The 27,160-nt window shown below is 51.2% G+C and overlaps 2 protein-coding genes across 6 annotated transcripts in view; one reads left to right on the forward strand and one right to left on the reverse strand.

The window, feature by feature from the left end:
• Positions 1 to 16,769, forward strand: part of LOC105811091 (chromosome unknown open reading frame, human C11orf49) — a 199,217-nt gene extending 182,448 nt beyond the window's left edge. For 2 of the 3 annotated variants that reach the window (XM_012645198.1, XM_012645201.1), the window contains 5 exons: positions 8,793 to 8,878; positions 10,575 to 10,767; positions 11,395 to 11,504; positions 14,115 to 14,178; positions 14,452 to 15,256. In XM_012645198.1, the coding sequence (XP_012500652.1) occupies positions 8,793 to 8,878; positions 10,575 to 10,767; positions 11,395 to 11,504; positions 14,115 to 14,178; positions 14,452 to 14,626 (628 nt within the window). In that variant the 3' untranslated portion in view covers positions 14,627 to 15,256. Of the gene's footprint in view, positions 1 to 8,792; positions 8,879 to 10,574; positions 10,768 to 11,394; positions 11,505 to 14,114; positions 14,179 to 14,451; positions 15,257 to 16,477 lie in introns of those variants that run through there. The other variant, XM_012645200.1, reaches the window with a different exon arrangement.
• Positions 16,687 to 27,110, reverse strand: ARFGAP2 (ADP-ribosylation factor GTPase activating protein 2). Of its 3 annotated transcripts, none has more exons than XM_012645195.1 (17): positions 26,753 to 26,950; positions 26,465 to 26,583; positions 25,823 to 25,895; positions 25,154 to 25,285; positions 24,981 to 25,061; positions 23,689 to 23,770; positions 23,392 to 23,448; positions 22,696 to 22,737; positions 22,280 to 22,332; positions 21,658 to 21,794; positions 21,429 to 21,560; positions 20,262 to 20,390; positions 20,049 to 20,183; positions 18,862 to 18,988; positions 18,610 to 18,703; positions 18,393 to 18,511; positions 16,690 to 17,936 (listed from the first exon to the last, which is right to left on the reverse strand). In XM_012645195.1, the coding sequence occupies exons 1-17, from the start codon at positions 26,822 to 26,824 to the stop codon at positions 17,916 to 17,918; spliced, it is 1,605 nt and encodes a 534-aa protein (XP_012500649.1). In that variant the 5' UTR covers positions 26,825 to 26,950; the 3' UTR covers positions 16,690 to 17,915. The 3 variants fall into 3 exon arrangements, with proteins under 3 accessions (XP_012500650.1, XP_012500649.1, XP_012500651.1); XM_012645197.1 differs by having other exon boundaries at positions 26,465 to 26,620; positions 26,753 to 26,814; XM_012645196.1 differs by lacking the exon at positions 22,696 to 22,737 and having other exon boundaries at positions 16,687 to 17,936; positions 26,753 to 27,110.
• Between the last annotated feature and the right edge of the window lie 50 nt (positions 27,111 to 27,160).

The following is a 27,160-nucleotide window of genomic DNA, read 5'->3' on the forward strand; positions in this document are numbered from 1 at the left end:
ATGGTCTCACTATGCTGCCTAGACTGGAGTTGAACTCCTGTCCTCCAGTGATTCTCTTGCCTCAGCCTTCTGAGTAGCTGAGACTATAGGCATGTCGTGCCACCATACTTGGCTAAGAATTTTTTATAAAGCATTCCTACAAATTGCCGGGTGTGGTGGTATGCACCTATAAGTCCCAGCTACTTGGGAGGCTGAACAGGAGGATCGCTTGAGCCCAGGAGTTGGAGATTGCAAGTGAGCTATGATGACACCACGACACTCTAGCCTGGGGACAGAGCAAGACTCTGTCTCAAACAAACAAAAAATTCCTACAAATCAATAAGAAAAAAATGAAGGACCCCAATAGAAAAATAGTCCAAAGATATGAATGGAGAATGCACAGAAGAACATTAATAATGAACTTTTGGGCATATTTTCATGCCCAAACTCACTAGAAATCAGGAAACTGTCAATTAAATTGAGATTCCACTTCACACCTATCAAATTGGCAAAAATTTTAAAGTCTCATAATATAAGTATTGGTGAGGATGTGGAACAATGGGAACTCATAAACTACAGGTAGGAGTGTAAAAATTGTTACAATCACTTTGAGGCAATTTGGGCAAATCTAAAAAAGTTCAAGAGCCACACCTGGATATAAGGAAACATGCAGCACTGTTTTTAATAGCTACCATTGGAACAATCTTCATGTCCCTCTGCGGAAGGAAACAGAACAGTAGGGAAAACGGGTGACTTTCCCCTTCTTATGAAGAAGTGTGGCATCTTCATACCACAGTTGTGGAATTCTATCCAGCAGCCAAAATGAATAGCTACATATGCATCAGTACTGACAAATCTCAAAATACCAAGTTACGGAATGACACACAGCATTTGAAAACAAGCAAAACAAAGCTATATAATGTTTTAGGACTATAGACATTTGCATGAGTTGATACAGTATAAAAACATGCAGAGAGATGCCAAACCCGCAAGTTTCAGTCAATCTTGGTGATCTCTGTGGAAGAAGGGGAGAGGAATGGTATGAGGGAGGGGTACACAGGTGGCTTGAATGGTATCTGTAATGCTGTAGTTTAAAAAGCTTTTAAAAACTGAAGCAAGGATGGCAAAAATGTTAAGGTTTGATAAAATTGGCAAGTGGGAACACAGATGTTTATGTTATTCTCTGTAATTTTTCTGAGGTTTTAAATATTTCATTTAAATCAGAAGGGATGGGTAGGGTTTAGGCAGATAGCAGCGAGAGGGAAAAGCATTCTAGGGAAAGTGAGCAGCAATGGAAAAGATACTGGGCTTTCACCAAGGACGGCCTGGAGGAACTGAGAGAAGCCAGGGGGCCTGGAGCTTGAGGCATTCGAGGGCAGAAGGAAAAGGGGGCCCCATATGTTGAATTTGGGTCTTTATCCTAGGATCTGTAGAGCAGTTCACCCCTAGCTGTCAGGCTTCTTGGGCGGTTCCGGGATAATGAGGCCTTCAAGCTGCCCCTGGATGCTGCAGGGAAGAGGCAGCGCCCAGAGCCTAAGCTTCCAGTCCTTCTGGGGGCAGCTGCTGTCACGAACACCAAGGGTGGGAGAAGGGAAGAGGCACTAGCAAGAAGGTTTTATTGCCACTGGGGAGCACAGAGCCCACTTTTTCTCACCAGGAGTGGCTGCAGGTGGTCTAGGAACTGTGACTGGAGTCAGAGAGGCCTGTATTTGAATTACAGCTCTTTTGCTTCTAGCTTGTAACCTTGGTCAAGTTTCTCCGGCCCGCTGAACTTTCCTGTGTTCTCAGTAAAGATATCACTGAACTTACCACATAGGATTAATATGAGAAGGAAATGAACTTATGAATGTATAGTGCTGACAGACTAAGCCCTAGTGAATATTAACCATTTTTATTATTAATATTTCCCACACCCTCTGGGTCAAGCTTCTTAGGCATTGCAGGGCAGGTGGGGTTTAGGGTGCCCAGAGATGCAGGCTGGAGCCAGGGGAGACCAATGACCTGACATCCTCTGCTGCTTTGAGGGCCTGGACACGAGGCACCTTGTGCAGCACAAACGTGCCTCCAGCGCAGTCCAGAGGAGGGGCAACCCTCGGGAAGTGTCCCAGGAAACCTTCACAACAGCCTTTTTCTTCCCACCTGGAGAAGGTGACCGGGCATAGTTCCATCACTGCTTTGCTTTCATGGCCCTGACGTTAAAACAGACCACAGAGGTGTACTGTGAGCCCACACTTAGGGACACACTTCAGCGGCCCCCATGGAGGACACTAGTTATGTGACCTCCCAAAAGTCCAGTAATGGAAGGTGGCTCATTGAGGCAGGGGAATCACTTGAGAAGGGGGGAAAATAAAAAGGAAGGTGGCTCTTCTTTCTGGCCCTGGCTGAGGGCTGACTTCCCCCAAAAGTGGATTTAAAACTAGATAGTTAGGCCAGGCCTGGTGGCTCACACCTGTAATCCTAGCATTCTGGGAGGCCGAGGCGGGAGGATTGCTTGAGCTCAGGAGTTCGAGACCAGCCTGAGCAAGAGCAAGACCTCATCTCTACTAAAAAGAAAAAGAAGAAACTAGATAGCTAGCTTACACCTGAGAGCCTCTGCCTGGTTGGGCGCTGGCAGTACTTACTTCCTCTGAGCTATATTTTTACTTGCTAATTTGGGCTCTTTCACACCTTAAACCAGATAGAATACACTTATTGATAGCAACTAACACATACTTTGAGCACCTGTTATATACCAGACAAAGTTCATCGTCATATTGACTCTTCACAAGAATCCTGTGAAATAGGAAGTATGATTATCTCCTCGTTACAGATGAGGAAACTGAGGCTCAGAGAGAAAAGGTGTCTTGGCCACTGAGCGGTGGAGCTGGGACTTAATCCCAGGGCCATCTAACCTAGAAGTGCAGGAAATGGGTGCAGCTCATGCCACTAGACCAAGGAAACTGACCCTTAGAGGTGAATAGGTAGTTGGCAAGTCAGTAGGTTCAGGCTGGAAGCTATTGCTTCCTTGGCACCCGCTTAACTCCCAGCCAGCCAGCCCATCCCAGCTGTTGGAAGTCAGCAAGGGGCGGGGGAGAGGCGAGAGAGAGGGGGAAGCCAGCTCCCTAGGGATTAGCTCGGACTCTGCCAAGTGCTCTTTCTTCATTCCAGTTGTCTGCCCTGGACTCCACCCTACACATGGTTCTGCTCAGAGCCAGCCTGTACCAGAGTGCCTTGACTTCTCTCCCAGAGTCCCTCTCTCTAGCTCTGAGGCATGGCCCACAAGGATCCCTCCATGATCCAATAGATTTGTACAGACTCTTTTTGGCAGCAGCTCCCTGTTGGCTCCACTTCAAAGAAGAGGCAGCCAGGCTCCTCCAGGTGTCAGAAGCAGCTGGCACGTTAGCAAAAGACCTCTGGCAGGAAGGAGTTTTGAGCCAACTGCCATCAACTGGAAAACAGCACACGTGGATGACCTCGTCTCCAGGAAGATTCCCTCTTGAGCCCTCTGAGGGTGGTGATAAGTTTGAGTCCAGGATGAAGGAGGTGTCTGTAGGGATATTGGGCCTACAACCTGGGGTTGTCCCTGTCACCAAAGGCAAAGACAGGCCGATAGCTTCCTGCCTGCCTTTTCCCACAGTTCTGCTGAGATTCCAAAGCAAGATGCAGATGCCCAGAACTTTCAGGAGTCAGCGCATTCATTTGGAGATGAACAGCACAGCATACAGTGTTTTTAAAAGCACCTTTATGGGCTGGGCGCGGTGGCTCACGCCTGTAATCCTAGCACTCTGGGAGGCCGAGGCGGGTGGATGGCTCAAGGTCAGGAGTTCGAGACCAGCCTGAGCAAGAGCAAGACCCCCGTCTCTACTAAAAAATAGAAAGAAATGATCTGGACAACTACAAATATATATAAAAATTAGCCGGGCATGGTGGCACATGCCTGTAGTCCCAGCTACTCGGGAGGCTGAGGCAGAAGGATCGCTTGAGCCCAGGAGTTTGAGGTTGCTGTGAGCTAGGCTGCCGCCATGGCACTCTAGCCCGGGCAACAGAGCAAGACTCTGTCTCAAAAAAAAAAAAAAAAAGCACCTTTATGTAAGTCTTTCAGGATCTTCTGCAGCCACAGTCCTCTGAGCAGCAAACTTTTCCCCCACCAGACCCAGCACTGACAGGAGAAGCTGTTAGTTCTGTCCACTCTTAGTACGACAGTCTCTCAGAGCTGGAAGAAGCCTTTAGGAAGTATCAGCATGCAAGCTTCGGCTTGAACATCTCCAGCAACAGGCAGCTCACTCCTTCACAAATCAGCCACTATCCCAGAGCTAGGCAGCTTGAAAAAGTCTTCTAGAGCGAAACTGTAGGTCCCTGTGACAAATCCCTCAGAGGCAGCTCTTCAAGAGTTGGGTCTCCCGGAGTTTGAGGTTGAAGTGAGCTATGATGACACCACTGCACTCTACCCAGGGTGACAGCGTGAGACCCTGTCTCAAAACTAACAAACAAACAAAAAAAAAGAGTTGGGTCTCAGCCCTCACTTCCTTCCTAGTCTTTTCTTCCAAGCTAAAGGCTCTAACTGCAGTCATTTGTCCAATGTCATGGTTGTCAGACTCTCCACCACTCTGACCCTTTTCTCCACAGCTCTAGTTCATTCCTCTTAAATGGACTATCCAGAGCTGAAAGTAATGTCCAGGTGTCACCAGGCCAGGGGAAAGAATTCCTTCATTCCTTCATTCAACAGATACTTACTGAGTGCCTACTATGTGCTAGGCACAATGTTGGACCCTGGAGTCAAGCAACGAGCAGGAAGACAGAGGTGTCATTTGGTGGATCTTATAGTCCTGAGGCAAAGACTGACATGAACGGTGTGAAGAGGTTGCAGAGAAGTGTAGAAGCTAGTAGCAGGGAGCCCTACCCTAGCAGTTGTAGGCATCAGGTAGGTAAGGAGAGAAGCCTAAGGAGCAGGGCGCATTAGCAGAGTGGCAGACTTGTCTGAAGGGCATGAGGAAGGACAGGAGGATCAGGTGGCTGGAATACAGTGTGGGAGGCAGGGGAGGCAAGGGGCCAATTATGTGGGCTCCTAAGCCAGGATCCAAATGGAGGACTGTGTTTTAGGGGCAATGGGAAGCCCAGGACAGGTTCTAAACAGAATGGTACAACAGTGAGATTCACACTGACTGTTCTAATTGAGTCCACAGTGTGTGGAGACTCAGTTACAAGGAGGCAAGAATCCAGAAAATAGAGGTGGAGGCTGGGGGTAAGATGGTGGCTGCGCAAATGGAAAGAAGTAGATGGCTTCAAGAGAAATGTCGGTGATGGCATCAGTGGGACTCAGTAACTGACTGATTGATTTGGGGTGGGCCAGGGAGGGAGTCCCAGGATGTCTAGGATGCCCCCCCAGGTTTCCGGCTGAGCCGAGTAGTGGGTGGCCTCGCCGCGATGCAGTTGGCTTTTTAGCAGCCCATCTCACTGTTTGCAATTGAGAAAACTCCTCAATCCTTTTCACACCTGCTGGGATCCACCACATGTCTCTCAGAAAGCAAGCCCCTGCCCCATCGCCCTCCCTTAACTTGCCCACTGCTCCCTCCTGACCAGTGTAAGCTCGGGCCAACTGAGCAGCCGGCTGAGAGCAGAGCACACACGGGGCGGCCGTCCTCTCACAGACGTGCCCGCCCTTCCATGCCATGCATCCCTCCGCCTCAGCAGCCCGTCTTAAGAGGCTGCTAATGTTCAAGAACAGCCCCTGCCAGAGAGCTGTGGGCAGTTCAGAGGCTGGAAGGTGCGCCCTGTTGGCAGCTTCTAGTCCTGTCTGTGCTGAAAGAGGAAGATGCTCATGGCACTCTGCTTCAAAGCCTGTCTCAGGAGCATGCTGATTAGTGAGAATTACAAATGGAGGTAACTTCTGGAATTAAACAGTGGTGATGATTGCACGGCTTTGAATATTGTTAAAAAGAACACCGAATTGTACACTCTTAAAGGTGAACTTTATGGTATTTTCATTGTATCACAGTATAAATAAATGAAGATAAATACATAATAAATGGAAGTTGCTGCTGTAAACAGGAGCGTTGCGTTCCAGACTGATGATAAACAAGAGAAGCCATGTAACATCTTGAAAGGCTTTGGCTCCCCGTGGTGGTTTCCTGCTCGGGGATGTTTCATAGTAATTAACTTTAGACCTGGGAGTAGGGCAGGAAGGAAAGGTCACTGGCTTCTCTTCTCCAGCGCCTTTTCCTTCCCTGCTGAGTGAGCCTAAGAAGGAAAATCTTTGAGGAGCTGGTGGGTCTTGCTCCCTGAGTGCTCCTGGGAGAGCTCTCTCTTCTTCTGCAGTTTGGGTGTCTTTGCTAACCCAGTCTTCTCTGTCTGCCCCCTCTCTGCCATCCCTCTGCTCCCTCTCCGTCCAGATGTCAGAATCTGGGCTTTGTGCCCTCTCTCTTCCTTTTGCCTGCCTGGGTTCCCCTCGGTTATGAGGAGTGGGGGTAACCACTTGGCCTATGGCAGCGTTAGTCCCACAGGCTACTGATGGAGGGGCCAGGGCACCCTCCTGTGGCCATTGGCAGCATTGCTTCTTCCCACCCTCTGGCCTTGAATTTTTTCCAGCTGGAATTTCAATGTTGAACTCTGGTAGTGGAGGCAGCTTTCTTTCTCCCCAGGAGACACATGAGAAACAATTAAGGCCCTAAGATATAGGTGACAAGAAAGAAGATAAATTGGCCACAGAAACTAAGAAATAAAATGTTTAGTGTTTCTGTTCTATGTCTTTTATTTTAAAAGAGGCAGTATGGCTGGCACAGTGGCTCACGCCTATAATTCCAGCACTTTTAGAGGCCTAGGGGGAAGGATTGATTGAGGCCAGGAGTAGGAGACCAGCCTGGGCAACATAGCGAGATCCCATTTCTACAAAAAATGTTTTAAAAAATCAGCCAGGCCTGGATCGTGGTGTGTGCCTATAGTCCCAGATACCTGGATGGCTGAGGCAGGAGGATCGCTTGAACCCAGGATTTTGAGGCTGCAGTCAGCTATGATGGTGCCACTGCATTCCAGCCTGGGCAACAGAAGGAGACCATGTCAATCACCAATCAATCAATCAATACGCAGTGTGACCTAATGGAAAAATACATGGCCTATAGAGTCAAGCAAAGTCACCAGCAGTGTATGTGACTTTGGTAAACTCACTTCTCTGACACTTAGACTCTTCACCTATAAAATGGAAATAATAACAAGACCTACCTCACAGGATTGTTGTGGGATAAGATTTTTTTTTTTTTTTTTTTTTTTGTGACAGAGTCTCACTCTGTTGCCCGGGCTAGAGTGCTATGCCATCAGTCTAGCTCACAGCAACCTTAAACTCCTGGGCTGAAGCGATCCTCCTGCCTCAGCCTCCTGAGTAGCCGGGACTACAGGTGTGCACCACCATGCATGGCTAATTTTTTCCATATATTTCTAGTTGTCCAGCTAATTTCTTTCTATTTTTTTAGTAGAGACAGGGGTCTTGCTCTTGCTCAGGTTGGTCTCGAACTCCTGAACTCAAATGATCCCCCTGTCTTGGCCTCCCAGAGTGCTAGGATTACAGGCGGGAACCACCGTGCCCAGCCAGTTGTGGGATAAAATTTAATTAATATAGTTAAATACCTTACACAGTGCCTCCCATGAAGTACTCAGTAAATGGTACCTGTTTCTATAGTTACCATTATTAGACTAAAGACTAGATAGGAACCACTTTCTCTCTTTGGGGAGATCTGAAACAGGGCCAGGTGCCTTGCACAATTCCAGGGGTAGGGGCACCACTTATATTGAATTCTCGGTAAAGCCCCTTCCCCAGAGGTAAGCAGTGCTGACTTTCTCTGGGGCTGATCCAGCTGCCATTTGGGGACGCTCTGACTGGAGGGCAGTGGGGAGAGATTTAGAAAAATACATCAGAGAGCAAAATAAAACAATTTAAAAAACAATAGGAAAGATAAAACCGGAAGGGCCCAATCAGGAACAGACTGAGGGCCCAGTTCCACTCCAGTAGATGAGTTTGGCACCCTGCCTGGCACATGGATGGAGCCCAGCGAGTGCTGATTTCCTTCTCTTCCTGTCCTCTCGCAGACGAGGCCCTGAGCAGAGTATGAACATGGCCTTGGGCTGATCCCTGTAGTAGTCAGATGGTTTTCTTCCTATGAGGTGGGTGCCTATGGGAGGAACAGTAAAAACCAGGAGGTGGCCACCTTGTGAGAGTGGACACCAAGGATGCGCAGTGGCCGCCACAGCATCACAAGATGGAGTGTGTTTTTCGACCCTGTCAAGTACAGAGTCCCCAATAGCTCTTTGCCCTCTCCCCTTGTCTGCCATCTGTGTCCCAGGGTGGAGGTGCCTGTAGCTGTTTCTAGCCTTTTGGTAACTTACTAAATCTCAGTACCACTTGCCAAGACCCCTTTAAAGCCCTTGGCTGTTCTTTTTGCCTTTTCTGATCAGCTGTATTTACTTGAACTAAATGGTCCTCACTGCAGAATGAAAGGATTCAGTGCCTAAGTGTATGAAAAGAAACCTTGGCTCCATCACAATTGCGCCCTCTGCTTGCTGCCCCACCCCCCATGCTCCATCCTCTAGCTGGTGCCGCCGAGACTGAACTTGGAGCCTGCCCTGGTACAGTGTGGTCAGTTCAGTTTGGCGGCGGGGTCCAATAGATGAGAAAGTGAGGGAACTGGGAGGAGCCTGCCTTTGGGAGCACTCTCCTGAATGTCTTGCTGCCCCAGAGGAGACTGGGGCCCAGGAATAGCTCACTTGCTCGTTGGTGCACACGCTCCCCTCCCCCCAGCCACACTCACACTCTCTCTCTCTCTCTCTCTCCCCTCCCCCGACTTCAGGATTGTGCTCATGGACGATGCCATGGACTGCTTGATGTCTTTTTCAGATTTCCTTTTTGCCTTCCAGATCCAGTTTTACTACTCAGGTGAGAGTGTTCCAGGGCCATGTAATGGCTCCTATCTAGGACCATGTCTCTCCCTGTCCCACCCTGTTGCCCTTTCCATCTGTGTGCCTGGCACGTGTGTTTCTTTCCCCACTTCCTTTGGGAGTGTGCTTCACCGCGGGCCAATAACAGGATGTCTAGTTCTCGATGGTGGCCACAAGATTCAATCTGCAGAGCTGACTTCCTCAGCCTCCCGAAGACAGTGAAAACCACACTGCTTCCAGTCAGCAGCACAACAGATCAGTTTAAGTGGCAATGACGATAAGAACATCAGTAGCATTCACTACTTATTGGAAACTTACTATATCCCAGGCAGAGCACTAAGGACTTTAATCCTTACAACAGCCTTAAGAGATAGGTCCTTTGAGACATAAGTTTACAAAGGTAAGTAGCTAATAAGTGGTGGAGACCAGACTTGAAGAGAAGGCTGACTCCAAAGCCAGTGCTTTTAGTCTCTTTTCTGTATTACTACAATCAAAGGTCTCTTCCTTGGTGCGTGGTCGTATGTGTGGGCACACATTCTTCCCCACCCACAGCTTTAATCAGCACACACCACCACCAGCTGTGCCCCTAAAGCCCTTTGGAGTCAGGTGGAATAAAAATAGACAAATAAATACAAACGCACACCCACTCACACACAGCAACATCAAATGGAATGTTGAGTTTAGAAATTGCTGACTATGTCCATAAACGAACTTGTTTAAAACGGGCTCTTCCAGTAAACAGAAGGCTGTCCTTGGAGCCTGGAGATGGCCTTTCTGCCAACTGATGGCCCCAGCCAGCCCTGGCCTCACTTAGGCACCACATTCTGTTTACTCGATGGCAGCCAAGGGCTGTTCAGGCAAGGGCTGGAGCATGGGGTCTCACCACCTGTTCCTTAGCAGAAGCCCTTAGGCCCTAGGAAGAGCAGCCATGTCTGGGAGAACATTTCCCCCCATTGCTTGCCCTGGCTCTCCTCTCACAGTGCTCCCGGCCAGCTGCATTGGGCCAAGAGCATCATTACACTGCACAGCAGTGTGTGTCAGCCGGACATGGGATGGGCCGTAAGTCATTGGTAACTAAGGATGGCTCGACTACAAAAATTTGAATACAATTTCAAATGATTAATAAATTAGCAGCTTGCAGGCTTTCTCTGTTCCTCACTGGTATTCCAACATGCTTTCTTGAGTTACAGAGGCAGGTGGCCTCACAAGATGAGGCTTCCCAGCGGGAGCATGCACATATTTACTCTTTGAGAAAATATTTATGGCATTTAATATGTGCCACGCACAGTGCTAGGTGCTGGGGCAGGAAAGGTCGACAAGGCATGACCCCTGCTTTTGTACAAGGATCTTACAGTCCAGCAAGGAGACAGATTAAATAAATAATCACACAGAAAACTCATCATTGGCTAAGTGCTACACAAAAGTATAGGGTGCTATGAAAGCATGCGAGGGACTCTCACCTAGTCTAGGAACAACTGTCTGAAGGATGAGACATTTGAGCTGAAACGCATTAGCGTCATCTCTTATGAATGCGAGGGTCACAAAAGACTGAGGGCTTCTGCTCTCAGGACACCATGCCCTGAGCACTGAGGCTGGTGCGCAGCTGAGCTGACAAGCAGAGGAGGGAGAACACAGTGGAGGGACGAAACACGTCCCCCCTGCCTGAACTGTCCTCCCCCACCCCACGGTACCAGAATTCCTGGACAGTGTGGCCGCCATCTATCAGGATCTACTGTCAGGCAAGAACCCCAATACAGTGATTGTGCCAACGTCATCCAGTGGGCAACACCGCCAGCGACAAGTCCTGGGCGAGGCCAGCATGGAGGGAGTGGAGGCGTCACTGTTCTACCAGTGCCTGGAAAACCTGTGTGACCGGCACAAGTACAGGTGAGGAATGGGTGCGCAGACCCCTCCTCAGCCCCAGGGCTCACAGACTGCTGGCTTTGGAACAGATCTCTAGCAGGATGTTCTGATTGGTCCAGGGCTTCTAGGACCCTTGATGGTCACAGTATAGTTAGAACAGTGCTATTTGCCCCCAAACCAGCTTGTTGACTGAAAGGCTTCCCAGTTGGCTCACTTAGAAATGATTGCTTTCACTTGGGCAAGACCAACTGTAGGTGACCGGCTTACCAGGAGATCGATTGGCCTTGGCTTTTTAGAGAAGGAAAGAGCATTCGCTGTACAAAACTTTCCTACACAAAAAGATGGTTAAACTGCCCTGTGTGGCACAAAGCAACTGGTTTTGGTCTCCTCCAAGAGGCTGTCCCCTGTGGCCATTCCTCTTCCCTTCTCTCCTACTCCCCCCTGGTGAAAGCAGTAGCCAGTGAAGATGCCAGCCCTTCCTATCAAGGCCTTACTCCTAGAGATCTGCCATGCTCCCCCAGGGCCTTAGGGCCCCCAAAGCAGGTCCCCTGGTCTCAGCTCTGGGTATCCTCCTGAACCTGAAGGTATGTATGAAAAGATGGCCCTCAGGCTTGCTAGTCTTAAATCTGGCCCCTGTGTTCTCCCTTCTAGCTGCCCACCCCCAGCACTTGTTAAAGAAGTTCTAAGCAACGTTCAGAGACTGACCTTCTATGGATTCCTTGTGGCTCTCTCCAAGCATCATGGAATCAATCAAGCCCTAGGTAAGCATGAGCTAGCTGTGGCCACCCCCACTGGCCCCCACAACACAGTAGTGGCTGGCCTCTATTGGCAGACACAGCTCCATGGGGGAGGGGACATGCTATCTCTGCCTCGACTCCTCAGGGCAAGACTCTGAGTCCCATGGAGCTAGAACATGCCTGACCCAAAACTGCCCTCTTACACATTCCCATGGTAAGGGACAGCCTTCCCCACCCGAGGCCCTGCCCCAACATGAAGCAGCGTCTCCATGGCAGAGGCGTGCCCAGCCCCTCCCCACAGAATCCCCAGTTCTGCTTTGGGGAGCGGCCTACAGGTTGGGCAGACACAGGGCTATTTACTCAGTGACTCTGGAGATTATATATCAAAGAGACCTGAATCTCATTTACAAACAGGGCAAAGGTGTGTCTGAGGAGGCCTTTTTTTCCAAGCTAGAAAAAAAAAATAATCTGATAATCTGAAAAGGTGAAAAAAACTTGGGGGAAGCCTGCACTGGCCCAGTTTTTCCTGCCTGTGGTTTTATTCTCACTGAGCCTTCTCCGCCCACCCCACTCCCCCCGTCTCCCACATCCACTGCTCTCCTAGGGAAAGAGCCAGCAAGCCACCACCCTACTGGAGTTTAAGGGGATCCTATTTGTGTCTCTTCTCAAGAGACGCTCCTAGTGTACTTGGGATCCCAGGTGCCTGAGTTTCAAAGAAGAGACACACAGCATTCCCCTTCCTTTTGCCAGCTGAGGGCATGGGGTCAAGGGAAGGAAAGTGAACATTCGTTAAATGCCAACCACAGCAGGCTAAGTGCTGTGCTGGATGCTTTATATTTACTATCTCACATAACATACAGTCTGCTGGGGGACGCTCTCAAATACACAGGAACACAAAGCCCTGAGGGCCCACGCGGGCATGCCACCTGCCTGGTTATTCTGAGTCTGTGCTTGGGACATGCACGGGGAGGGCCCCTCAACTGAGTGACGCTGGTAGCCAAGGTCGCTGGCTGGACTAGGAGTAGAAAGGAGGCAAAAGAGGAGTCAGAAATCAAAAGGGGAAGGTGGGTGAGGATTTGCTTAGATTTTCTTTCACACTCCTAGGGAACTTCCTTTCCCTTCCTTTCCACCAATTACAGCTGCCAGGAAGAAAAAGGAAAAGTTAACTAGCAACTAGGTCATAGCCTGAACTAACTCACTTTTCCTAAGGGCCTTTAAAAAGGCCACTTACTCACTCAGTCACTTTCACTGAGCACTAATGTTGGATGGAGTGGGAGACAGGAAGAAGCATGTGGTCTCAGCCCTCACCTGCATCGCCAGCGTATGAAATAGAAATCTGGAGATACTCAGGTTGAGGCCAGTCTTGGAGAGGGGTAGCACTGTTCCTTTATTCCCAGGGCACTCCCCAAAAATGAGAGGGTTCTATGGGACATAGTTTGAAAACCACTAACTACTTAGAGCAAAGGGGACCAGGAGGCATCATCTGAAAAATATTTGGCAAAGTCAGAAACTGAAGCAGACAAGGAGCTGGATGAGGTGTGCCAGATGGATAATTTTAAGGTTGAGTCTTCCTGGAGACCAGCAGTGTTGACTGCCCAGTCTAGGTTCCAAACCACCAGTGAGCTCTTTTCCCTCCACAATTTGCTGATGAGAATCTTCCTATCTGTAAACTTCAGCTTCACCTTCCCTCCCACTGTTAACAGCTCCTGACAGCATCCAAGGCTCTCTCCTCTCACTTTTCCCCAAGATCAAAGAATTAACTTCTTGGCCAGACAGGGTGGCTCACCCTGCTGGCTCCCAGCACTTTGGGAGGCCAAGGCAGGACGATTGCTTGAGGCCAGGAATTTGAAACCAGCCTGGGCAACATAGCAAGACCCCGTCTCCACAAAAAAATAGAAAAATTATCCAGGCGTAGTGGCACATGCCTATAGTCCCAGCAATTCGGGAGGCTGAGGCAAGAGGATCGCTTGAGCCCAGGAATTCAAGGCTGCAGTGAGCTATGATTGTGCCACTGTACTCCAGCCTGAGTGGCAGAGTGAGACCCTGTCTCAAAAAAGAAAAGAAAAGAATTAGCTTCTCTTAGTTTATAGCTAAGGAAACTGGCCAACTCAGAGAGACTGGAGTTTGACACCTCCGAGATGGGACAGCTCCCCTCCTGGCCATGCAAAATAATTTCATCTGATCCTGACCCAGCCTTCTCTTTTCACCCCCTGGGACCCTCCCTGGAGGAGCAGAAGCAGCATTTTTTACCATCTTTTTCCAAAGTAGGGTGCTATGATTTGGGGGCACAAAATTAGATAATTTCCAACCTTTAGGATTAGCCTAGGCCATATCCTTTTCAGCTCAGTACCTGGGGCCTCAAGGAAGAACTCAACCCCAGCACCAGGTCACACCCACCACCTAGTCTTGAAAGGGGATTGCCCCGTTTGTTTGGGAGTGTCTCCTTAGCTGTGGTCTCTGCCCCAATGGCTGCTCCATGACTGGTTTTTGTCCCCGATAGCAGTCCTCGGATCTTTTAGATCAGCCTTCCCATGGTCAGCAGAACAGGCAGACAGGAAGGTGAAGGTGTGGAGGCATCTGCTGCCTGGCTGAAGGACCCTCAGATTAAGTTTTGTGTCCCCATTTATCTCCTAGGAGCTTTGCCTGACAAAGGGGATCTGATGCATGACCCAGCCATGGACGAGGAGCTGGAACGGCTGTAAGTGTCAAGTGGGAAGATGCTGCCCCCTTGTGGAGGCCAAACCACAGTGGGACATGGCCATGCCCCCTCATGGGTCTGCAGTACTTGCCTGTAACACCCTGAATTGGTCAAGGAAGGGTATGGGGGCCAGCAGAGGCCTAAGGTGTCCTCTTTGAGTTCTCTGGGTCTATAGCCCATGGGTTCACCCCGGTGCAAGAGTGAGCATGGAGGTCCTGGTCTCTGGCCAGGAGGCACCTCACTGCCCTCTGGGCTTCTTCCTCCCTCCTTCAGGCTGGTCCAGGTCCCAGGCCTGATCAACTCAGTCACTGCCAGCCCAGAGGCCAGCTGCCTGCCTTCCCGGACCCCTCCCCGGGTTGGCTCCCCTTGGAGACCCCTGCATCACTCCCGAAAAGTGGATGCAGAGAGCGATGGCTCCACTGAAGAGACAGATGAGTCCGAGACTTGAGGAGTCTGAGGGTCCTGCCTACAGCGCCCTGTACCCTGCTCCCACACTAGCTAGCCCTTGGTGCTCCCATCCAGTCTCCTCTCCAGCGCCCTGCCATGCTGCCCTCTGCTGGCGAAAAGGCTGAATAACAGCCCCAGCCCTAAGACTTGCCAGAGAGGTGCTAGATCAGCCAAGCCAGTGACCCTAGAAAGTTAACGGCCTGTTCTCCCTGGTCCTGTCAGCCTTTGGGTGCTAGTCAGGCCCCAAGGCTGACAGACTGCTGAGGCCACTTCATCACTAGGAAGGGGACTTGGCCTTAGCCTTTTGTTAACAGTCCTAACCTTTTGAGGAATAGCAGTATCTTCTCAGCCAACCTCTGCGAGTCCCCTGGTAAGGTTCATTTCACAGCAACTCCATTAAGGGGGAGAACATGAATAGCCATGCAGGGCCTTGCATGGTCAAGGGTGACACCTGAGATGCAAGTACTGGGAGGACATAACCACTGTGGCCATCTTCTGGAGGACAGCCACTAGCCATGATAGGACGGAGAAGGGTGGGCAAGAAGACACTTTCACTTTCAAAACCTGCTTCAAGTTTCCTCTGTCTAAGAGTTAAATATGTGAAATGAATAAAGTCCCTTGTGTCTGGTAAGTGGTGAGTCTAAAGCCACTAGGCTGAGAGGACGAAGGGAAAGGGGTGAGTTTGGGGTTTTGGTGCCTATCTGGCAGGATCAGGAGGTGGGGGCAGTGGCCCACTCAAGCCTGGAGACCTGCCTCACATAATGAGCAGAGTGGCTTAGCTCCTACGCCCGAGATCAGACTTTCAGGGTGCTCACAGCTGAACAGGCCTTCAGTAAACAAGCTCAGAGGGTTCAAGGCCAGGTTAAGAACCTGGCCACAAAGGGTTAGCATGGCCTTCTAGCCAAGGTTTCATTAAACATTTGCCAAGCACCTGCTCGGAGTTGGGGCAGTGGGGATGCAGCTGTGAACAAAGCACAGGCCTGAGGTGTACGCGCCTCCAGCCAAGACCAGAGGAAGGTTAGGCCAAGGGTCTTCAACTTCCTTGAACTGGGGTGGGGTGGGGTGGGGGATCCTCCACAAAGTAAAACCCACTCAGGGGGCCCAAGCAGAACAAGATGCCGCCTCTAAAGCCGGCTGTCACAGCTGGGCACACACATTTTCCTGGGCTCATCCCCACCCAGACCAGCCCCGCTGGATAATTACAGGAACTGGCTCCCAAAACCCTTGCAGGGCCTAGGCCAGGACTGGGCGTTCCAGTCCCAAAGAAGCTCCAGGTCCACAGTCGTCTCCGGCCTGCAGCCCATGAGAACAGTTCTCAAATGCATCAGAATCACAGGGAGGCTTGTTTGACAACGCAAATTACCAAGCTCCAGAGTCCAACTCTACCAGCTTAGGATGGAGTCCAGAAATCTGTATTTTTAATGAACGCTCCAGATGATTCCAAAGCTGGAATCTCAGACCTATACTTTGGAAATCACTGGCTTAGAGCCCCATGGCTCCTTCTACCCATCCTTCCTAGTCATCCACTTCCCAGACCAGTGACTTTTAACTGTGCCCTGAGGACTCGGAAGGTGGCATAGAGATCTTTCAGAAACCGCCCCCTAAGGCCCAGCCAGGGGTTAAAACACACACACACACACACACACACACACACACACACACTCCTGAATTTAAAAGGGTTCCATTAAAGTCTGAATATTTTAAATATTTTTTTTTTAACTCCACTGAGAAACACCTCCCCCGTCAAGTTCCCGTTGTGAACAGGGGCAGGGCTGCTCAGCTTGCTCGCCTGTCCTCAGCCAGACGAGTTCAAGGGCCAACTAATACCAGCTCTTTCCTCCGCGTGCAACAGGGTGGTGAGGTCGAGGCTGCACTGGACCTCGCGGCAGCACAGGGCCAAGCAGCCAGGGGCCTTTGGCTTTCAGAGAAGAGACAAGCCGGAGGCCCTGGAGAGAGTGCCCTCAGCTTCGGTACCAACACTCTACCCATATCGGTGGGAGCCCAGAGAGTGAGGCGAGGGGCCCACACTGGGCAGGGAGGCAGGATCCAGAGAGGACACTACTGCATTCAGACCAACAGGGACCCAGGGCCCTGTGGGGACTTTATTTTGACACCACTTTGTTTCAATACAAATAGTCCAGAAAGAAAGTCACGTCCCTCTGGGGGAGGGGGAGGGGAAGAGTGGTCTGTGTTGCTGGGGAGTCCAACCTACAACCCGAAGGTGGAGGTTGGGCCCAGACTGCCAGTATGGCAGGGGAAGATGGCACCAAGAATGACACAGTGCATGGCCCAGCTGCCAGAGGGTGAGGCCTGCAGCTCTGTAGGCCCTCAAGCTCTCGCCGGTGGGGTGCTGTCCAGGCCCCCCTAAGCCGAGGAAGAAAGTTGAGCCCCAGGAGCCTGCTTCTATCCCTCACGTCCTCTGCTTCCTTGGCCAGTATCACACTCACAGCATCCAGAGTCAGGACACGGCAGAGGAGATCCACTATGGCCACCAACCAGGGGAAGGAACAGGGGAAAGTCTCGGGAGGGGACAGAGGGTCCTGTGGTCCACAGTAGATGGTATGGCAGGACTCTGAGACACCTAGGAGAAGTAATCCTCCAAGTGGGATTACTGAAAAAAGGGGTGGTGATACAGGGATCACTCAGGCCTCCAGTCTGATCCTAAATGAAACCTTTAGGTACCAGGTAAAGTTTCTAGCCCTTGGTAAGGCCCAGATGAAGATCCTTCCCCTCCCCTCCCCTCTCCTGGTACCCAGAAGAGGCTCCTAGCAGCAGCAGCAGCAAGTCCATGGCCTCTCTCCCCTGGGGGACTGGTCTATAGTAGAACTCTTCCTAGGCCTCCCCCTGGTTCCAGAGGTCGGAGGCCCAAGCCCTCAGACTACCTAGAAGGATCCCAGAGCCAGCAAACATGCTTCACACTTGTCACTTTCCCTACTTGAGGAAGGACTGGACCTAGAATGAGCCATCCCAAGAGAACTCCCTCCCCTCACTCCCAGTGTGGCAGGACAAGTGAGCAGCAGCTGTGGGGGCAGAATTAGGAGGACAATAATCTGGCACACAGAGGAGGGGGTGTGAGGGTAAGAGAACAAAGGGCTCAATCCACAGGCAGAGGACAAGGGCTGGTACTGACCATTTCCCTCGCCCAAGGTCCTCTAAGGCCACCCCACTCACACACCACATGTATAAAGTAACAAATCCTCCCCGGCTTCCACAAGGCAAGCATCCCTGGCCTGGGAATCATGGGCTTCTGGCTGCTGTCACCACCATACACCTGAGCCATGGAGCTTGCATCAGTAGGAACCATAGCGATCCTGGGCGTGGGGAGAGAAAAAAAATGAAGTCAGAGTCTCTAACTGCAGCAGCTTCCCTGCAGGCACACTCGTCTCCCCACACACCCCCCACAGCAGGATGGGACGGACCACAGGGGCTGGGCACCACCGCAAGGCGGGAGTACACAGGAGAGCTGGGGCAGGTGGCACTCAGGCCCAGTCAAGGAGGAAGCACTACCAGATCTCACAGAAGCTGGGCAGGGAAGAGAACAGGTAGTACAGGTGACAAGAACAGGGGAAAATCAGTGCAGACATGGCATCTTCTTAGAGAGAGGCCCAGCCCTGGTACAGAACTGAAAGGAAGGAATCTGCCCTTCTAAGGAAAGAAAATGCTCTAACTGAGAGAAGCTACCCATGAGCTGTGTCTAAATGTGGCGAAGGAAACCTCCAAGCACTACTCGGTAGGCCCCTCCCCAAGTCAAGTGGCCCCAGCCTCACCTGCAACGAATTCATCACACCGTTGGCCAGCACAGCCATTTTCCCAGCCACAGACTTAACACCCTGCTTAAACTGGGCAATGTCAGCCGTAGGGAGCACATTCCCCAGAGACACACTTCCTGTAAAAGCAAGGGAAAGGGTGACCCAGAGCCCGGCAGGGGCCTCCCGCTCTGCTCACAGGCACGGTGTGGTGCCCCCCACCCCGCTGGGGCCCTACCTGCTCCATGAGCTCCATCCATCTCCCCAAAGAGGTCTGAAGAGCTGATGGCGCTGCTGCCTGAGAGCTGCTGTAGCCGAGACCTGGCTTCATACTGTGGCGAGGAAGAGGCAAGGCCTGGGAATGCTGGCCGATAACCCAAGGACTCACAGAGGCCAAGCCACCCTGACGCCAAAGCCCAAAGCAGTGGCAGGGAGAAAACTCTTGCTTCTGCCTGCTGCCTCCAGCCTCAGGGTAGACAATTCCACTTACCTCAGCATCCACCTCCCGCCCAAAGAACATGTCGGACGAGATGGCTTTGGCTCCTGCAAATTTCTGACGTGCTTCACTGGACTCGAGGCCTGAGGTCCGGCTTTCCACTTCCCTCCGGTTTGTGGCTCTGAAGGGTAGACATGGAACATCTCTGACCCTTCCCATTACCGTCAGGGGAGGTAGAGTACAGAGGCCAAAAAAAGCACCAGTGGCCTTCTGGAGATGGCAGTTTCCAGGCCCCATTCTGTCTGTGGCTCTGGGACTCAGGGACCCTCTTCCCGGTGAGAAGCCTCCAAAGGGATCCTATGAGGCCCCTCCTTTCTCCACACTGAAGCCAAGGCACAGAGAACTGACTTGCCCACACCAGACAGGGTGGGAACAGAGTTTGGAGGAACCTAGCCCCTGCCCCAAACCACTACAGCTTCGTCAAGGTCCGGGAGGCCATATCGTCACTATTGCTGCCCTACTCCTAGTCACAATTTGCCTAACATCAGGGTGACCATATGTCTCAGTTTGCCTGGGTTTATACCTACTCTTGTCATAACTAGTAATAGCACAGACACACCCCCACCCTTACTTTTAAAAGGATCAGTGCGTAAATGAAAAGGTACACAGCCGTGCTATCTAGCACTAATGGTGCACAGACACCGGGCTAGGTGTTTTTTAAGTGTCATTACATTTAATCCATCCAGCCACCCTGTGAAATAGTTACTTATGTCCCCATTTTACAAATGTACGATTTACAGATTAATTTATCACTAAATATTGCTCAGATTAAGATGGAATAGGTTTTAAAAAAAATGAGTAAGATAGGGGCCAGAGACACATAACCCCTGGGAGGGAGGTCAGGACTGAAGCATAAAATCAGGGCCCTCCTGCCAGAGAAACGGATCCCGAGCAAAAGAGGCTGCCATGACCCTATGATGACAAAGCACAGCTCAAATCAAAGTCTAATCCCTGCGCTGTCTAATGGGGTAGCCGCTGGCCACGTATGGCTATTTATGTTTATTAGAATTATATCAAGTTACATTAGAAACTCATTTCCTCAGTTGTACTAGCCACATTTTAAGGACTACAAAGTGCAACAGCCACAAAGCTAGTGGCTATCATATTGAAGAACACAGACACAGAAGATTTCTATCATCACAGAAAGTTTTACTACACAGTGCTGCCCTAGACCACTCTACCTTTCTGAAATAGGCCGGATGCTTGAGATGGTCACTTCTGGCTCCTTCTCCTCTACCCTGTCCATACCCCAGGCAGCATCTGTATCCCAGCGGGAACCAAAACTTTCCCCCAAGGAAAAAGGGTTGTCCTTGTACCTAGGAAGACAGTAGAGTGGCTCAGAGAAGCCTGATGAGGAACACGGTAACCAAGTCTACCCCCAACCATAGCCTTACTTTGGGGGTCCAGAGGCGAAAGTACCAACATCATCAAACAAGTCCAGCTGCGAGCGAGAGGATTTTGCACTCACTGGGGTTTCCTGCTCGATCACCTGCATCTCAGACAGCACCGAGTGGGAGACAGAGCTGTACAGAAAAGCAGAGCCAGGCATAAGCCAATGGTGAGCGTTAGCATCACTGCACAAACTATGATGCCCAGCTGCAACCTCAAACTCCTGGGCTTAAGCAATCCTCCTGCCTTAGCCTCACAAATAGCTGGCACTATAGACACTTGCCACCATGCCTGGCTAATTTTTCTATTTTTTTGTAGAGACAGAGTTTCGCTCTTGCTCAGGCTGGTCTTGAACTCCTGGCCTCAAGTGATCCTCCCACCTCGGCCTCCCAAGGTGCTGGGATTACAGGCATGAGCCACCACGCCCGGCCGAGATACTCAATTTTTTTAAGAGATCAAAAATCTACTATTACTAGCCAAGCACATTGGTTCATGCCTATAATCCCAGCCACTCGGGAAGCTGGGGCAGGAAGACTGCTTAAGCCCAGGAGTTTGAGGCTGCAGTGAACTATGATTGCACCACTGCACTCCAGCCTGGGTGACAGAGCAAGAAAATCTATTACTGAAATTTCTTGTTAACTCACAGTGTTAGTTCAAACAAAATGCATCAGAGAGCTTGTTTGCAGTCCTTGTTTTTGTTGTTTAAGAAAAACCACAGCAACATAAACCCAGTGGTTCTGAAATAAGGATTCTGCCCAACTCAGGGCATTTGAAATGGGGGTGGGAGGCCTTTTGGGGTATTATAGTATTTGGTAGCATAACTAACGTTTAATAAATAGGGATTAGGGACGCCAAAAGCCCTGCGATTCTCAGGGAGGTCTTGAAAAATAAAGAACTGTCCCACCACTCAAAGTGCCATTAAGAAACACCACCTTTATCTCAGATATACTGAAATAGCACCTGATCCTATGTTTCATTCATTCAACAAATACTTACTGCACACATACCTACTATGGGCCAAGCACTGTACTAGGTGCTTTAGGACAGTAAGCAAAGTGATGTATTCAGCCTTGGAGAAAGACTAAGCCTAGAATCCCAAACTGCTGGGAAGACCCCAAAACGGTTCTCAGAAACAATGGCATTTCCCCACCACACTCGGAGCTGAGCCTCACCTTCGTGATACCAAGCCCATGCCCAACCTCTCTGCCTGCTCTCGCTTCTTCCCTTCCAGATTCTGTAGCTTCTTCTCCTCTTTTTTACGATCAATCTGGAGCTCCTGGTAGGCCAGACGCATGGAGGCAACCCTTGGAGGGAACAAATGTGTCAGAGGCTAGCACCCATTCTGACCTGCCCACCCGCCAACCCTCATACACGCCAGAGGCCCCTACAGCAAACACTTACATGGACTCTTCAGCCTGTTTCTTGGCATCAGCTGCCTGCTGCTCACGGAGCTTCTCTGCCACCTGGGCCTGCCGCTCAATCTCGCTGAAGCTCTGGCTGCTCACCTTCTGAGCCCCGAGGCCCTTCTTGGCACCCAGCTGGGAAGAGAATCATGTGATATGAGGCCTTGCCAACCACAATCTCCTCTGATCTCTCCCACACCTGGGCACTCTAGCCACACCCAACAGGAAGGGGTCCTTCCTAACGTTTAGGGTAAAAAAAAATAGGAGCCCAGCCAGCATGGCCAAGAGAGAACAGTGAGTCTGGTCTGCTGGAGCTGGGCATAAGGTAACTCGCACAACCCCAGCATAGCCTCAGGGTGAGGACAACAACAGTTAAAGCCTACTACGGCCTGGTACATGCCAAGCACTCTGCTGAGTACTAAATGAGCTCCATTTCACTGACTCCTCCCAGGAACTCCTTGAAAATAGCCACCCTGAAATCCCTTTCATAAATAAGGTTCAGAGACATGAAGTACCTCTGCCAAAGCCACACAGCCAGTAAGTGGTAAGGTCAAGGGGTAAACCCAGGCAGCCTGAGTCCAGCTCCTAACACCTCTACCACACTGCCTCTCCCCACCTACCCCTTTCTTAGCTGCTGCTGGCTTCTTCTTGCCAATGATGGAGGTTTTCAGTTCTGCATGAGAAAGAGGGTTGGCATGAGCTGAGACAAAGGAAGGTCAGAGGCAGCAACTCAGTCACACCATGCAGTTTCATGGCAAAAGCTTCTAAAAAGAAACAGCTTCAGGCAGGGAAAGGCAAAGCTGCCACCACCAGTTCCAACCAATGGCATCCAAGCCAAAGACAGACAAGGTTAGGGGAGGTTACTGACTTCCAGCAGAGTGAGACAGGAACCTAGACCTGAAGCACCAGAGACAGTCAAAGTCCCTGAACCAAAATGAAGACTGCAAGGCAGGGGCAAATGCCAAAAACTAGCCTCAACTCCTAGAGCAGAGAGCTGGCGTGCAAGGGCCAGGTTCCCTAGGCAGCTCTTAGTTACCTCTAGCAGGAAGGGCCCCTTTAGCTGACAGATACATGGACTCTGTAGGAGAAACAGACTTGTGGCTAACAAAGGGCCCACCCAAAGCCTCCACATAGCTCCCAAGCCCAGGGGCCTCTACGGAGCCCTGCTTCAGACCAAGCTATGCCAGCCTTCTCAACAGATCAGTTTGCCAGTCACTCTGCTGGCTTCCTGCCCCAACCTCAAGAGTCAACAGAACAAACTGAGGTTAGCAAATGGATTGTTCACCCTGAACCAAGTCTGAAGGACACTAAGGAAAGAGTAGAAAGAGTTAAAGGACAGGCTGGGGACTGGCTAAGACAATGTCATCTCCAGCCATCACCAGTTCAGAGTTGCCCCTCCACCCTGTGAAATGGACCAGGCAAGCCAGCCCTGCCTCAGCCCCAGGGATAGGTGTCCAGTCTCATATTGGCCTCCCCACACTTTGGCTAGACCCAGCCCCACACTCAGAGGCAGACCCTACGCCTTCTACACCAACCCACCAAGGTTCATCAATCAATTCAAAGGGCCTGGCTCTAAAATCAATCTTGCAGCCATGATTTCCATCACAGTCACCACCCCCGAGAGGTCAGATGTTCAGTCTCCTATAGCCTCAGTCCACATGACCACGACATGAAAAGAACACGAGGTCCACCCTTTCCCAGCCACCCCACACCCCCCAGCTGGTGTACTGACCCAGAGTGGCTTTGGGTGAGGTGCCAAGCAGGTCTGTGTTCGGGCCGTGCTCTGGTTCTGTGGATGCAATGGTAAGAGTTAGGTGTAAGGCTCCCAGCTTCCTGAAACCTCCCATTAAAAGAGTCACTGGCTTTCCTCAGCTTGCCACCAGAAGAAAAAAGAGATTGATATGAATCCCAATCCATCCAAAGACATAGGAAGACTCCCGCTCCCATTCCCTTGGCCAGGTGTCCCCTTCCTAGCCCCAAGTCCTTTCCTAGAATCAGAGCACTTGGATGGAATCTGGGCTGAACTCACGTGCCAGGCCACTGCTCTCTTCAGAAGGGGCTGGCTGCTGGGTCCCTGAAGGCTCAGTGGCTGACGCATCCCAGGCAGGGGGCTGAAAAGGAGGCCAGACCACAGAAGCCTTGGTGAGCCACTCTTGCTGGCAAGGAACACCAAGAAACTACAAGTACCTTGTGAGTACAAGGTCCTACTTGAAGCCCACAAGGAAAGGAGACTGGATGTTAGCAAGTAAAATTATAATTGCTGTTCAATAAGGATAAAAGAAGCAAGAAACAAGCAGAACCTCCTTCCACTATTTACTTAGAGCCAGAGCCCATTTTTCTAATTTAAAAACAACTAACAACTATTGGGCACTTACCATACATATACCAGGCACAAGTTTAAGGGCTCCTTATATACAAACACATTTAATTATCACAACAAGTCCTATGAGGTCTCAGACACATCTCCTTTTTAGAAACTGAGGTTTTTTTTGGGGGGGGAGGACAGAGTCTTGCTCTGTTGCCCGGGCTAGAGTGCCGTGGCATCAGCCTAGCTCACAGCAACCTCAAACTCTTGGGCTGAAGCAATCCTTCTGCCTCAGTCTCCCGAGTAGCTGGGACTACAGGCATGCGCCACCATGCCCAGCTAATTTTTTCTATATATTTTTTGTTGTCCAGATAATTTCTTTCTATTTTTAGTAGAGATGGGGGCTTTCACTCTTGCTCAGGCTAGTCTTGAGCTCCTGACCTCGAGCAATGCTCCCGCCTCAGCCTCCCAGAGTGCTAGGATTACAGGTGTGAGCCACCACGCCCGGCCAGAAACTGAGGTTTTGACAAGTTAAATGATGCAGCCACAGTCACAGAAATGCTAAGTAGAGAAGCAGGGATTCCAAGTGAGAGAGTCAACTTCGGCACCTAGTGCCAGCAGAGGGGAAACTCTCCTCACAAGGCTGGGTCTCGGGGGAGGGAATCCTTTCATTGTTCCCAAGCACAGTGCCTTTCTTATAGGAGAAGAATCTAGGAAAAGTTTTCTGGGGCCCTTAATACCTGCTGAACTTTCAAGAAGCTTCCCCTCCTCCCCTCCATCCCAGCTTAAAAGGGTCTGTTTCTAAGGAGGGTCACATTGTACCCCCATTCATGAGAGAAGGAACCACCTGGGGCCTATCCAGCAAGCAGCAGTCACCAACTCAGTGGGCCCTAGACATTTTCTGTCCAAGATATCACACCAAGGCAAATGGAATCTATGTAGGTAACCACAGAAGACCTAGGCCTTGGTAAATAAACCAAGAACAACAGAGGGAAACATTCCTTGTGGGCACTCACTTGAGTATGTTCTATGAAGAAATCAGAGTCCTTCTTCTCCGGGGAGTGACTAGGAGCACTACTCATATTGTCTATCCAAAGCTGGAAGGGAGAAGGCACCCCTGAAACACAGGGCTCTGAACACTCCCACCCACCCTACTGCCCCAGCCCCAGCCCCAGGAGTGAGCACTTACATCGGTGCCATGCCTAGCCAGGGCTGCGCTCCCCAGCTGCCGGATCTTCTCCCGGTACATCTGGGCGGCTCGGCTATTATATTTGGTGTTGGCATCGTTGGCCGTGCATCCATGTTGGCGGAAAAAAGCAGTCTGCAGATCAAAGAAGAGAGAACGTGCTATGGGTGATTCTCACCAGAGCAAAAATGTACTGGCTACAGGAGGTACTCCCTTGTAACAACCTGGTTATTACTCACACAGGATGATATACTCTATTGACGCCAGCAGTTTTTCACAGAGGTAAAGTTCCTCAGAAATTCCAGCAAAAAATACCTTGCAACCTCCCATCCTGAGATGACTGACTTAAACCCAGTCCTCGCTCGACCCTGCCTACGGACAACATGTCATACTCGCTCTCTCCACCCTTCATCCAGGCAGGCCCACAACACTAAATGTGGAGGCCCCAACTCCCTTGGCTTTTCCCCAAGAACAACTGTCCAGTTTAATTTGAATTTGAAGCCCCTCTGAGAGGAGCTACGACAATTTCCAAGCTTAGAAAATAGTGTATGGTGGTGTTACAGACCAGAGAACCCTCTGAACAGGGAACCCGAGGCGGCCTCTGAGGAAGTCATGCAAAGTTAGTACCCAGGCAGAAGAAAGAGGGGTGGGGGAAGGTAGGAGGAGCTTTACCGCACTGGCATTCCCGCCGACCTGCATACACCTCAGCTGGAACCAGTTCCAGTTGGAATCCAACTCTGTGGACCTGTGTAAAAGGGCTGTGTGTCATCCACCAGCAGGCTTCCCTGGCAGACCCACACCCGTCATTTGGCCTCGGGCTGCGGCAGGCACCCAGGAAACATTTATCAGTCACCACCCATTTCCTCCACACTACTGTGTGAAAGCTGTGCTCTTCATTTATCTCTTCCAAAGGTACTAATTATTCCCCCAGATCCAAAAGGAGGTCGCATTCTCTGGCAAGCTTGGATTTGGCTTTCCCCTTAAGGATAGTCACAGTCTCACTAAAGACATACTCGGCCAATAATATATCACCAACAAGGTCAATGCAGCTAACTTTCCCCCCAAATTAACGCTCAGAGTCTCAAGTTTCACTGTCAGGGAAGAAGGGAGTTTTGACCCAGACGCGGAGAACCGTCTATGTGGCAAGAGGCCCACACCGGCAGTTCCCTCCCGTAGGAGGCTACCGGGCTCCCGGCCCGGAGGTTTCGGAACGCCGAATTCAGAGCGGTCCAAGTCGAGGCAGCCACTCGCCCTTGCTGCCCACACAGCCCTGGCTGGCCAAGTGGAAACACAGCAAGCTCGCGGAGACCCCACCTGATGAAGCTGAGATGGACGCCCAGGGAGCGGTGCACCCCAGAGCAGTCAATGCACAAGAAAACACCATACGTGATGCTGGCCCAACTCGGATTCTTGGCGCCGCAGTCGAAACAGGCCTGGGTGAAGGAGGCGACGAGCGAATGGTCACGGGCCCTGAACAGAGGCCGGGCGCTGACACCCCGGGGAAACGGCCCACCTCCGCCCTTCTCCCTCCCTCAGGCCCCGGGGGAGCGAGAGATTCCATCTCGGCCGGCGCCAGGGTCCGCGCGCCCCCTGCTCGTGTACCTTGTTGGTTGGAACTGCGCGAAGCCTCTTAAAAAGAGTCTGGATTTCGGTCTTGCTCGGTTCCGCCGCCATTTTCTCTCCTTCCCAGACACAACTGCGACCGACGGGTCCTGCCGCGGGCCAATCCACGGCTGGGAGGGCGGGCTAACCCGGCCGGCCTCGGCAGGGTCCCGGCCAGCTGAGGGGTGGGGTGTTTGGGCCCGACCTGGACCAATGGGCAGCCGGCGGAACAGGAGCGGCGACGACAGCAGCCCCGGCTCCACGGCAGCCGCGAGAATAAACGCCGCGCCGAGCCGGGCCAATCCGGAGCGGGGGCGGGGCGACGGCTCGCGGGCCGGCCCAAACCTCCTCGCGAGCGAGCGCTGCCCTGACGCCCGGTACGCCCAGAAGGTGGAGCCGCCTCGCACG

Source organism: Propithecus coquereli, unplaced genomic scaffold (assembly GCF_000956105.1).
Source record: "Propithecus coquereli isolate 6110/MARCELLA unplaced genomic scaffold, Pcoq_1.0 Scaffold227, whole genome shotgun sequence".
Lineage (NCBI taxonomy): Eukaryota > Metazoa > Chordata > Mammalia > Primates > Indriidae > Propithecus > Propithecus coquereli.